Consider the following 14,160-nt stretch of genomic DNA (forward strand, 5'->3'; position numbering starts at 1 on the left):
GTGTCATCTGCATGTCTGAGGTTATTGATATTTCTCCTGGCAATCTTGATTCCAGCTTGTGCTTCATCCAGCCCAACATTTCTCATGATGTATTCTGAATATAAGTTAAATAAGCAGGGTGACAATATACAGCCTTGACGTACTCCTTTTCCTATTTGGAACCAGTCTGTTGTTCCATGTCCAGTTCTAACTGTTGCTTCCTGCATACAGATTTCTCAGGAGGCAGGTCAGGTGTTCTGTTATTTCCATCTCTTTAAGAATTTTTCACAGTTTGTTGTGATCCACACAGTCAAATGCTTTGGCATAGTCAATAAAACAGAAGTAGATGTTTTTCTGGAACTCTCTTGCTTTATTGATGATCCAACGGATGTTGGCAATTTGATCTCTCCTTCCTCTGCCTTTTCTAAATCCAGCTTGAACATCTGGAAGTTCATAGTTCACGTACTGTTGAAGCCTGGCTTGGAGAAATGTGAGCATAACTTTGCTAGCGTGTGAGATGAGTGCAATTGTGCGGTAGTTTGAACATTCTTTGGCTTTGCCTTTCTTTGAGATTGGAATGAAAACTGACATTTTCCAGTCCTGTGGCCACAGCTGAGTTTTCCAAATTTGCTGGCTTATCGAGTGCAGCATTTTCATAGCATCATCTTTTAGGATTTGAAATAGCTCAACTGAAATTCCATCACCTCCACTAACTTTGTTCATAGTGATGCTTCCTAAGGCCTGCTTGACTTCACATTCCAGGATGTCTGGCTCTAGGTGAGTGATCACACCATCGTGGTTATCTGAGTCATTAAGATCTTTTTTGTACGGTTCTTCTGTGTATTCTTGCCACCTCTTCTTAGTATCTTCTGCCTTTGTTAGGTCCATACCACTTTTGTTCTTTATTATGCTTTCTTATGCCCATCTTTGCATGAAATGTTCTCTTGGTGTCTCTAATTCTCTTGAAGAGCTCTCTAGTCTTTCCCATTCTGTTGTTTTCCTCTATTTCTTGCATTGATCACTGAGGAAGGCTTCCTTGTCTCTCTTTGCTATTCTTGAAACTGCATTCAAATGGATATATTGCCTTTTCTCCTTTGCCTTTCGCATTTTTCTTTTCTCAACTATTTGTAAGGCCTCCTTGGACAATCATTTTGCCTTTTGCATTTCTTTTTCTTGGGGATGGTATTGATCACTGCCTCCTGTACAATGTCACGAACCTCCATCCATAGTTCTTCAGGGACTCTGTCTATCACATCTAATCCCTTGAATCTATTTGCCACTTCCACTGTTTAATTGTAAGGGATTTGATTTAGATCACACTTGAATGGTCTAGTGGTTTTTCCTACTTTCTTCAATTTCAGTCTGAATTTGGCAATAAGGAGTTCATGATCTGAGCCACAGTCAGCTCCCGGTCTTGTTTTTGCTGACTGTATAGAGCTTCTCCATCTTTGGCTGCAAAGAATATAATCAATCTGATTTTGGTGTCAACCATCTGGTGATGTCCATGTGTAGGGTCTTCTCTCGTGTTGTTGGAAGAGGGTGCTTGCTATGACCAGTGCATTTTCTTGGCAGAACTCTATTAGCCTTTGCCCTGCTTCATTCTGTACTCCAAGGTCAAATTTGCCGTTACTCCAGGTATCTCTTGACTTCCTACTTTTGCATTTCAGTCCTCTATTATGAAAATGACATCTTTTTTTGGGTGTTAGTCCTAGAAGGTCTCGTAGGTCTTCATAGAACTGTTCAACTTCAGCTTCTTCAGCATTACTGGTCGGAGCATAGACTTGGATTACGGTGATACTGAGAGGTTTGACTTGGAAATGAACAGAGATCATTCTGTCATTTTGGAGATTGCATCCAAGTACTGCATTTTGGACTCTTTTGTTGACTATGATGGCTACTCCAGTTATTTTAAGGGATTCTTGCCCACAGTAGTAGATATAATGGTCATTTGAGTTAAATTCACGCATTCCAGTCCATTTTAGTTCGCTGATTCCTAAAATGTCAATGTTCACTCTTGCCATCTCCTGTTTGACCCATGATCTCATATCACTCCACAGGTTCATTTACTGTCCATACTTTAATCAGTTCCAAGCTTGTTTAAATCTCATTTTCCTGGACTTAATAACATCTTGTCACTTTGTTGCTATCAGGATAAAGGAAATGTTTACATATCATTTATCTCATTCCCTGGCATAAATTTAGCCTAAATCTCTTCCTTATAAATTTGTATTTCCTATCGCATTCTAGAAATGTTCATTTGGATGTTCTATAGGAACTACATGATAAACTAAAGTCATGGTCTTTCTCATCAGTCCTCCTCAGCTCTGTGTTTTTTATTTCAGTGAGCGTTACCACAGTTCACATTGGCTTTTGTGACTCTATAGGCATAGTGTAGGTCTGGAGCCAAAGTTCTGACTCTGGCTTTCAAATTCAGGTTAGCAGCTAGGGTGGTGGATATACTGTACAGCACACAATGTGGGTGCTGCAGTCCATGGGGTCACAAAGGGTCAGACACGACTGAGCAAATGAAATTATAGTCAATATTTTATAGTAGCTAAACCTTTAAAAATTGTGAATCACTATGTTCTACATCTGAAACTCATGTTGTGCATCAACTATACTTCAATAGAAACAAAATACAATACATGTTTAAGTCTTTAAAAATGCACACAGAAAATAAAATATAAAACATTGAGAAAGGAAAAAGAAATAATACTTGGTAAGGAAAGCAGAAAAGCCAAGGGCAATCGAATTTCAACAATATTAATGACTGTAATTTAAAAATTACAATTCAAAGATGAATTATTGAGCTCTTACTATGTGTCAGACATGGTTTTTAATGTACCATGTGCATTATTTCACATAATACACAAAGTAATCCCATGAAGCAGTGTAATAGTCAGGGTCCAGTTGAGAATAACAGAAATCGCCTTACCTAGTTTTAGAAGAAAGGAAATAGAGGAAGAACTTTCAGAACAATACCATAAAACTTACCAGTCAAAGAAACCACTCCTTCCACATGCAGGATCCTGGGAAATCAGAGAGCTGCTCTCTGCATCAATGGTCCCAGAATTCCACACTTTATATTTGTCACCTGACTTATTTCATCAAGCACAATGTGCTCTAAGGTCTCCTGCATTGCAGACAGATTCTTTGCCATCTGAGTCATCAGGGAAGCCTTAGACCATCCACATTGCTGCAAATGGCAGAATTTCATTTTTGATGGCTGAATAATATTCCATTGTGTGTGTTTATGTGTGTGTGCATGTGAGAGAGAGAGGGAGAGAGAGAGAGAGAGAGACTTCTTAATCCAATAATCTGTTGATGGGCACTTGGGTAGCTTCTGTGTCTTGGCTATTGTACATAGTACTGCTGTGAATACTGGGGTTGTTTGTATATTCTTGATTTAAGTGTTTTCATTTTTTTCAGATATCTATACAAGAGTGGAATTTCAGGATCATATGGTATTTCTGGGCTTCAACATAGAGAAGCTGGTTCAACCCCTGGGTCAGGAAGATCCCTTGGAGGAAGGCAGAGCAACCCACTCAGTATTCTTGCCTGGAGAATCCAGTGGACAGAGAAGCCTGGGATGCTACAGTCCATGGGGTCACAAAGAGACTGAAGCGACTTTGCATGGAGGCGTGATATTTCTACTTTAATTTTTTGAGGAAACTTCATACCATTTTCCATAGTGACTGCCTCAATTTACATCCCCACTAAGAGTGTACTCGGGTTCCCTTTTCTCCACATCCTCTCCAACATTTGTTGTTTGCAGACATTTTGATGATAGCTATTCTCACAGATGTGAGGTGATACCTCATTGTGGTTTTGATTTGCATTGCTTTAATAATTAGTGATGGTAAGCCTCTTTTCATATGTCTGTTGGTGATCTGCATGGTCTCCTTTGGAAAAATGTCTATTCAAGTCTTCTATGCATTGTTTGATTTGGTTGTTTATTCTTTTGATGTTGAAATGTAAGTGTTTTTAATATATATTTTGAGTATTAACTCCTTTTTGGTCATATAATTTGCAATATTTTCTCCCATTCTGTAGGTCATCTTTTCATTTTATTGGTGGTTTTCTTTGCTATGCAAAAACTTTTAAATTTAATTAGGTTCCATTTGTCTATTTTTGCTTTTGTATCCTATGCCTTTAGAAATAGATCTTGGGAAATATTGCTGCGTTGTTGTTCAGTTGCCAAGTCGTGTCTGACTCTTTGTGGCCCCATGAACTGCAGCACTCCAGGCTTCCCTGTGCTTCACCATCTCCGGGAGTTTACTCAAACTCATGTCAATTGAGTTGGTGATGCCATCCAACCATCTCATCCTCTGTCTTACCCTTCTCCTCCTGCCTTCAATCTTTCCCAGGACCGGAGTCTTTTCCAGTGAGTCAGCTCTTCACATCAAGTGGCCAAAGTATTGCACCTTCAACTTCAGCATCAGTTCTTCCAATGAATAGATCCTGGAAAATATTGCTATTTATGCCAAAAAGTGTCCCGCCTATATTTTCTTCCAGGAGTTTTAGGGTTTCCGGTCTTATATTTAGAACTTTAAACCATTTTGAGTTTATTTTTGTATGTGGTGTTAAGGAATGGTCTAATTTCATTCTTTTACTTGTTGCCGTCCAGTTTTCCCAGCACCATTTATTAGACACTGGCTGTTTTTCTGCTGTGTATTATTACCTCCTTTGTCATAGATTAATGAGCCATAGGTGTGTGGGTTTATTTCTGGGCCCTTTATTCTGCTCCACTGGTCTATGTGTCTGTTTTTGTGCCCGTGTTATAGTGTTTTGAATACTGTAATTTTGTGCAATTTGAAGTCAGGGAGCATGATAGCTCCAGTTTTTTCTTTTTAAAGATAGCTTGAGGAATTCAGCCGTTTGTGATTCCATGTAAATTTTAGGATTATTTGTTCTAGTTCTGTGTAACGTGTAATGGGTATTTTGATAGGAATTGCATTTAGTCTGCAGATTTCCTTGGGTAGTATGGTTATGTTAACAGTATTAAAATTTCCAGTCCAAGAACACGGTATATCTTCCCATCTGTTTGTCATCTTTAATTTCTTTCATCAGTGTCTTATAGTTTTCTAAATACAGGTCTTTCATGTCCTGAGGCAGGTTTATTTTTAAGTATTTTGTTCTTTTTGATGCAATTGTAAATTGTATTGTTTCCTTAATTTCTCTTTCTGATAGTTCATTGTTATGTGTATGGAAATGCAACAGATTTCTATATATTAATTTAGTATCCTGCAGTTTACTGAATTCGTTGATGAGCTCTAGTTTTTTGGTGGTGTCTTGATTTGCTATGTATTGTATCATGTCATTTGCAAACAGTGACAATTTTACTTCTTGCTTTCCAATATGAAAGTGCTATCTATTTTTGTATTATACTTTATAATATAATACTAAAACTTTATAATATAACCATAATAGCAAATATTCTTATAAAATTTACAGTGTACTCAGCTCTAAGTGTTTAACATATTGTTAAGTCCTCAAAACACACCTGTGGTAGGTACTATTATTTTCATTCTTTTTTACAGTTGAAGAAACTGAGGTGTAGAGTTTAAGCAACTTACCCAGTGCATGCATGCTCCGTTGTATCCGACCCTTTGCGACCCCATGGACTGTAGCTCACCAGGCTCCTCTGTTCATGAAATTTCCCAGGCAAGAATACTGGAGTGGAATGCCATTTCCACCTCCGGGGGATCTTCCTGACCCAGGGATTGAACCTGTGTCTCCTACATCGAAGGTGGATTCTTTACCACTTACTGCTGAGCCACCAGGGAAGCAACTTATCCAGTATCACACATCTATTAAAGTGGCAGAGACAGGCAGTCTATCCTATTCATCACTGTATAGTACTGCCTGTATCATGGGGTGAAATATTGTTTCATAAATTACTTCAAGGTTATTTCCTGATTCAATGGGACTACAAGGTCCTTGAGAGCAGGAACTTGCCTTTTTTTTTGCTGTGTGCTCCACTTTGCGTGTCCTCCAAGTTATTTTCTCTTTTCATATGTACCTTAAAAACTTTTTAGTTTAAAATAATTTTAGATTTTCAGAACGTTCTTAAAAATAAAATAAGGAGTTCCTGAATACCCCTTACCCAGCTTCCTTTAATATTAATATCTTACACAACCATGATCTTTATCAAAATGAAATTAACATTGGAATATCACTTGACTAACATACAGACTTTATTTAGATTTCACCAGTTTTTTCAATAATTTTTTTCTATTCCAGGGTCCAATACTATATACCAAGTTGCATTTGGAATCTTACTGTTTTTTAAATCTTCAAATAAGCAAGAGAGGAAAGCTGACTATAGGGGCCAATCTGATAATGATATCCAACAGTCTAACTCTAAATATTCAGAGTTTTTAACCACCAGGTTTTCCTCCTTAGTTTTCAGTGATAGCAGTATAAATTTCTGTGCTTTAAAGTAGGTCAGTATGACACACAAAGTTCAACATTTAAAAATAAGTGTGTTTTTTTTGTATTTGAATAAGGAGAAAATTCAAATTGGATGTGTAATTCTGGTAATTACATTTAATTCCATTCCTCTTAAAAGCGTTGTTATTAAAAAAAGCCACAGTTTGTTGACTGCCTATTACTGTTTAGTAAGTACTTTACATGTGATTTTGCTGTTAATCATCACATCAATGCTAGAAGATAATTTTAGTGCCAAGACGTTAGTTTTTGTTTGTTTGGCAGTTTTTATTTTTGTCACTGACCTTCCCCAACTTGGTATGATCTCCCGTTTGTGGATTGCCCACCTGGCGGCTCTATGGCGATGCTAATGGGGACCTCCTCCAAGAGAACTGATGCCAACACACTGCACCCCCCAGGACTGCTTTTGCCGGTGCTCCGACCCCGAGGTGGGCCACTGTGGACCCACACCTCTGCAGGAGACCCCCAAACACTCACAGGCAGGTTCTCAGTCTCTGGTGGGGCCACTGCTCCTTTCCTCTGGGTCCTGGGTGCACAAGCTTTGTTGGTGCCCTCCAAGAGTCTTTGTTTTCCCCGGTCCTGTGGAAGTTCTGTAATCAAGTTCCGCTGACCTTCAAAGTCAGATTCCCTGGGGATTCCCAGTTCTTTTGCTGGATTCCCCAGGTTGGGGAATGCAGGGCCTGATGTGGGGCCAATCATACCAAAAAGGTTCTTGCACTGTTGCAAAGGTTCCTGGCCCCACTGCTGCTAAACTAGTTATGGCTCTTACCATCCTGCCTTTCAGTGTTTGCATGAGGTTTTTTCTTTTTTGAAACATATTCATTTATTTACCAAATATTTATAAAGCATATGGTATGTGCTATAGCCCTGTGAGAGGGCTAGGGAACTCAAGAAAACTAACACTTAGACACTACCATCAGGGAGTTGGCAGCTTCGCTGAAATAGCCACAGAAAACTAGAATGCAATATGGTCAGTGCAATGATAAGGTTTTCTTGAGATATGAAGGAATAGGGAGGAGGAATATTTAGCACAGCCTGGTGTTGTTGGCTGATGCACTTAGGACAACGAAGGCAGACTCACTCATACCTGCAACATCTGAGTCCATCATATATCGATTAACTGATTGGTTAATCAAGTAACTGACTGGTCCCCTTGAGAAACGCTACCATACTGAAGGCTCAGATTTGGTTCTTAATACTGACAAGTCAAATCTGTAGTAGCAGCGGCAACAGCCAGATGAACTGTAGCTGAGCTCATGAATAGCTTCCATGTCCATTACTGTGCATTTTGTTCATAGGTCCACTATGTTCATGGGTAGCTGAGGGCAGAGACGAGCTGACCTCTACTAGACACGTGATTCCATCCACAGAGGTGGTCAGGGCTTCCTCCTAGGAAGACGTGCTCCTTCAGGCACTGATGTGAGACGTAAAGATCCACACGTTTTGTGCTTACTTGCCTAGGTTCATTCAGGTGCTACTTTCCCAGACCTCTTTATATTTGATCTTTATAATCTTTCTATCTTGTTCCTTCCAGATTCCTGATGAACCAGTCAAGTGACTTGTGATTACAGGAATTTATGTATATTTTTATTTTTATGTGATCACTTCCCCCTCCAGACTGAGTTGGTGGCTGCTTATCATCATCAACATCAACAGCAAATGCACTGTTCAATGCTCTGCTTGCTGGAAGCATCACCCTTCGTTACTGCCTTTCACAGTCACCCCCCTGGGAGGCTCGAGTATGGCAACAGCCTACAGTGAGCCAGGCATGAGAGTTTTCCCTGTCATCAGTTAGTGAAGGGGAGCAGAAAATGCCACCCCAAATATGTCACTTTGGCATAAGGCTTATTTGGAGCTAAAGGCAAATGAGAAGAAACAGAGATAAGAAAAGCTCTATGCCCTCTCCCTACTTTCCTAAAAGCAGGACATAAATTTATAAAGTATCCCCATTCTCTATTTACCAGGACGGACCAGACCTCCTATCAGCTCAGAGACAGCCCTAGAGGAATCTATATAACAAGGTTTACTCACTAGATCTTCCCTTAGTTCCCCCATATATCTACCTTCCCACAGTTTGCTGTGCCAGAAACTTAAATCCCATTTCCTTGTCTTGTCATTTCTCACATTCAGCTTCTCCTCTGAATTAAACCATCACCTTTATCCTAAAAGGTGACTGAACTGAACTTTACCCTAAATTAAATGACCCTCGTGCACTGTCATGTAAATGATTCTAAGTATCCAAAGATGTATAGGTAAGTTAAAAACATTTAGCTAAATAAAATATTTAGTATTATTCCCTTGGACACAAAAGAGATCCAACCAGTCTATCTTAAAGGAAATCAATCCTGAATATTCATTGGAAGGACTGATGCTGAAGCTGAAACTCCAACACTCTGGCCACCTGATGCGAAGAACTGACTCATTTGAAAAGACCCTGATGCTGGGAAAAATTGAAGGTGGAAGGAGAAGGGAACAACAGAGGATGAGATGGTTGGATGGCATCACCGACTCTGTGGACATGAGTTTGAGTAAGCTCTGGGAGTTGGTGTTGGACAGGGAGGCCCGGTGTGCTGCAGTCCAGGGGGTCGCAGAGAGTTGGACACGACTGAGTGACTGAACTGAACTGAACTTCATCCTAAATTAAATGACCCTCATGCACTGTCATATAAATGATTCCAAGTCTCCAAAGATGTATAGATAAGTTAAAAGCATTTAGCTGAATAAAATGGCTAGTATTATTCCATTTGCATAAATATATGTTTAAGTATAAAATATATGTGTAGTAGTGATTTCTTTTGAGGAGAGAGGACAGTGGAGCACAGATAAAGGGAGGTTTTCACTTTTTATTTTATAACAACCGTTAATAAAAGATAACATTTTTGTATGTGGCAGACCCTGGCCTAAAGCTTTACTTTTTTTTTTTTCACTTACTCATTACAACCCCAGGAAGAAGATACTTGTGGTTGAGAGTGTAGACTCTGCCAGTCTATAGACATTTAAGAGTTCATATCTCAGCTTATAGTCTAGCAGTACAACTGTGAGCTTAAAACAAAGAACCTAAACACTCTGTGCTTCAGTTTCCTCATCTGCAAAATGTGAACAGAAGTAATAGAGTTGTTGTGAAGGTTAACTGAGGTACACATGGAAGCTTGTTAGAACAGGCCTTGACACATAAAGCACTCATGAAATTATTATTGTCATCATCATTTCCATTTTATAGACAGAGTGAGGCCCAAAAGTTTTAAGTAACTTGTTAGTAAGTGGTAGAGTCAAATATTAAACCCAGCCTGTCCCCAAAACCTAGGCTCTTAATTATTTAGTCAAACTGCTTCTCAGTTCTCTTGGATAATTGAACTTTTTGTAAGCATGCTTATGAACACGTGTGTTACTTCTGTATCTTGGAGAAATTAAAAGCTGTGAAAAGAAATGTGAATGGAAAATAAAATTTTACAAGATGAAGATGAAATTTTAAACTTTCACCTGTGCAATTTTTAAGAGAGTATCATAGATATTAATGGGGCTTCCCAGGTGGTAGAGCGGCAAAGAATCCGTCTGCCAAAGCAGAAGACACAGGTTTGATCCCTAGGTCAGGAAGATCCCCTGGAGAAGGAAATGGCAAACCACTGCAGTATTCTTGCCTGGAAAATCCCACGAATAGGGTAGCCTGGCAGGCTACAATCCATAGGGTCGCAAAGAGTCAGACACGACTGAGCACAGTGCTTGCATAGATATTAATAGTGTTTTTTTTTTTAAAGCAGCTTTATTGGGATTTCATTTACATACCATACAATTCACCTGCTAATGGTGGTTGGTTTAGAGAAAAAAAAGTCTTGGTTACAAAGTTTTGTTTTAGCTCATGGTAGCATTTTCAAATTCACTGCAGTATTTAGCTTGGTGTCCAATAATTTGGTTCAGTTCAACCCACTCACAATTATTAAGCACTTATGGAGGAGAGGCCTTGCGGGATACAGCAATCATGTGAAAAGTCCCTAATTTTCCCTTAAGTATAATAGCTGGTGTTTTTTTTATCATTTGCATTTGATTATTTTTGGCCTTTTTTTTGTCATGATGTAAATCATGTTTAAATTATTCGTCACATCACTGTTTTATTTTGTGGGTGTGTGTGTGGCAAGAGATAATAAATTCAACATTTTTGCTATCAGGGAAAATGTTTCTTTTGCATACTTTTTTGTTTTGAAGAAGCTGCATTCATTTGTGGCAAAGGAAGGACTTCTCTAATAATCTACTATATCCCTTGGAAGTAATTCTAACATCATGTTGTATCCTGATCATTCTAGTCTGAGAATTTCCTGAAGTGTTTGTACAGTTAGAATGATTCCCCTTGGTTATTAGGAAACTCCATCAGCTCTCCTTTCATGGGACTCTCTTCATTACTGAATTTCCAACATCCCACGTCTAGCCTTCATCACAGACTGGCCTGAATTGACATCATGTCTCTACATATTGTAAGTCAGGTTATTTTGTAGAAGGGTAGTCTTTTTCCTTAGGGACTTGAATTTGGTATATGTTATAAGCCAGATAGACATCATCAATTGGGGAAGCAGAATGAAGGTTACTGGAAGATTATAAATATTTGGAGTGGGTGATATGATGCTGGGCTTCCCAGGTGGCTCACTGATAAAGAATCTGCTTGACAACGCAGGAGATGCAAGAGACATGGGTTAGATCCCTGGATCAGGAAGATCCCCTGGAGGAGGGCATGGCAACCCACTCCAGTATTCTTGGCTGGAGAATTCCATGCACAGAGGAACCTGGCTGGCTACAGTCCATGGAGTCACAGAGTTGGACATGACTGAGCAACTGAGCACATGCGCGCATGATGCTGAAAGGGTTGCTGTAGCCCCCACAACAGGCTTGGCTACATTTGTGAACCCCTTGATAAGGCAGTGACTGAGTCTGATCTTGTGTTTCTATTGATGGAGATGATTTGTTTTCTCACAGGCAGGAGGCAGTTACAGGGTGATGGAAAGAATGTGGACTTTGGAATAAGATACATATTGATTCAAATCCGAGTTTCATCACCTTGGACAGGTTACTCAGCTTCTCTGAGTCTGATTTCTTACCTCTTCAATGGGGTTCTAAAACGCTTGTTTCTGGTCCCCTGGCTCTTGGTAATTTTTTTTTTTTTTGCAGGGCTTCTTAGCCAAAGTAAATGTTCAACAGTCCTGTTTATTAAGTAGTTAGGTTTGAATCAACTTAATAATTATGTCCTAACAACTTAAAAGCTATTTGAAAAAAATAGACATAAATTGAAAGAAAAATAATCTTTTTATTTCATCCTTAAATAATCACAATTTCTTACTAATGGAATGTGCAGGCTCCTGGTGGACACTACACAACTTCTGGATTTTGGGGGAGGATCAATCCACACTGATTTTCACACAGTACTTGCTTTTTATCACAGAACCCAGTTTTGCAAAGTTTGATGACATCCAAAGGAATGTAGCGTGATCTAATATTGAAACTGTGAACTACCTTGAACTACTAGTTTGCTCAGTTTCCAAGAAACACTGAGCATTGCTGTATTTCCCCTGAAAATTTAAGCTATCCCAGGAGCCCCCCTGCGTGAAGTTTGGCAGCCATGGGATTGAGAGAATTCAAGTGCAGTGATTTTGGAGGGATGATGTAATAATGAGTGGCCAGTGCCTGGAACGTCACAGGTGCTCAGTAAGTGCAGCGACAGACATGTGCTCGGTGGGGGTGGGAGACAGAGAACACGGCACAGAACTCGATTTGGTATTATTCCTCTTCAAATAAACTCCTCTCAGTGTGCTGAAACAGAGTCCTCTCTAGATGGCCCCTGATCCTTGCAGTGACCACTGCCACGGTGCCCTCTTTCTTTTATATACACACACAATAGACCGATAGTATCAAATTCCCAGTACACTGGGGAGAGCCTGGGAATTCAACTCAGGAGATCTGATGTGCTGGTTTCAGTAAGGTGAGGGTAATTACTTAGGGTCTCTGACACTTCAGTTAAGAGGCAGCATATTGTTACCAGATATATACCAGATCAATATATACCAGATATATCTATATAATAGATATATACCAGATCAATACCATATTGATACCAGAGATATCATAAATTAAAAAAGATTATGTATTTTGATTTTGGCTGTGCTGGGTCTTGGTTGCTGTGTGTGGGCTTTCTCTGGCACGTGAGCTGGTGCTCCTCTCTAGCTGCAGCGCTCAGGCTTCTCATTGCGGAGGCTTCTTGACGTGGAACATGGGCACGCAGGATTCAGTAGTTGTAGCACATGGGTTTAATTGCCCTACAGCACGTGGAATCTTCCCAGACCAGGGATTGAACTGCTGTCTCTTGATTTACCACAGGACTGCCAGGGAAGTCCCAGAAATTTTTAATATTATTAAAAGTTTAATACCTAATACATGAAAATTCTGATCTTTTTGTATCACTTTCCATTGTGTTTAATAATGTCACTAATGACCTCTAAAAGGTTTTACAGAGCTGGGCATTCAAAAAGGTAAATTAAAAAAATTTTTTTAACCATTTCCCAATCTGCTAAATTCTATTTATATTTATTACTTTTAAATTTTATTCAAGTATAGTTGGCTTACAATGTTGTGTTAGTTTCAGGTGTATAAAAAAGTAAGTTATAAATACATGTGTATCTATTTTTTCACATTCTTTTTCCTTATAGGTTATTACAAAATATTGAGTGTAGTTCCCTGTGCTATGCAGTAGGTCCTTGTTGGTAATCTACTAATATTTTATATACTGTAGTGTGTATATGATAATCTCCAAATCCTAATTTATTCCTCTCCCCCTTTCCCCTTTGGTAACCATAAATTTGTTTTCTATGTCTCTGGCTCTATTTATGTTTTGTATATAAGTTCATTTGCCTCTTTTTTGATTCCACATATAAGTAAAATTATGTGGTGTTTTTCTTTCTCTATCTGACTTACTTCACTTAGTATGATAAAGTTCCTGCAGATGGTGTCATTTCTTTTTTTATGGCTTAGTAATATGCCACTGTGGGCTTCCCTGGTAGCTTATCTGGTAAAGAATCTGCCTGCAATGCAGGAGACTCTGGTTTGATTCCTGGGTTGGGAAGATTCCCTGGAGAATCTTGGAAGATTCTTGGATGATTCTCCAGGGAATCTTCCCAACCCAGGGAATGTGAACCCCAAAGGAAATCAATCCTGAATATTCATTGGAAAGACTGATGCTGAAGCTGAACCTCTAATACTTTGGCCACCTGATGCAAAGAGCCGACTCATTGGAAAAGATCCTGATGCTGAGAAAGATTGAGGGCAGCAGGAGAAGGGGACGACAGAGGATGAGATGGTTGGACAGCATCACCAACCCAATGGACATGAGTTTGAGCAGACTCCAGGAGATATTGTAGGACAGAGGAGCCTGGCATGGTGCAACCCATGGGGTCACAAAGAAATCAGACAGGACTTAGCAACTGAACAACAAGACATATACCTCCTCAAGAGCAGAGGCAATGTTTTTTTCATCTTTGTAAGCCTATTACTTAGCAGATAATAGATTCTTGGGCTTCCCTGATAGCTCAGTTGGTAAAGAATCTGCCTGCAATGCAGGAGACCCCAGTTCGATTCCTGGGGTGGGAAGATCCGCTGGAGAAGGGATAGGCTACCCACTCCAGTATTCTTGGGCTTCCCTTGTGGCTCAGCTGGTAAAGAATCCGCCTGCAATGCAGGAGACCTGGATTTGATCCC

At 39.5% G+C, this 14,160-nt stretch overlaps 1 protein-coding gene across 2 annotated transcripts in view; it reads right to left on the reverse strand.

Annotated features, from left to right (window-relative positions):
- The window catches only part of MMP7 (matrix metallopeptidase 7 (matrilysin, uterine)), a 20,399-nt gene extending 13,234 nt beyond the window's left edge, over positions 1-7,165 (reverse strand). The window contains exon 1 of one of the 2 annotated variants that reach the window (XM_010834078.1): positions 6,907-7,165. In XM_010834078.1, the coding sequence (XP_010832380.1) occupies positions 6,907-7,128 (222 nt within the window). In that variant the 5' untranslated portion in view covers positions 7,129-7,165. Of the gene's footprint in view, positions 1-5,555; positions 5,585-6,906 lie in introns of those variants that run through there. The other variant, XM_010834080.1, reaches the window with a different exon arrangement.
- Between the last annotated feature and the right edge of the window lie 6,995 nt (positions 7,166-14,160).

The sequence above is a fragment of the Bison bison genome, unplaced genomic scaffold (assembly GCF_000754665.1).
Source record: "Bison bison bison isolate TAMUID 2011002044 unplaced genomic scaffold, Bison_UMD1.0 scf7180017864010, whole genome shotgun sequence".
Classification (NCBI taxonomy): Eukaryota; Metazoa; Chordata; class Mammalia; order Artiodactyla; family Bovidae; genus Bison; species Bison bison.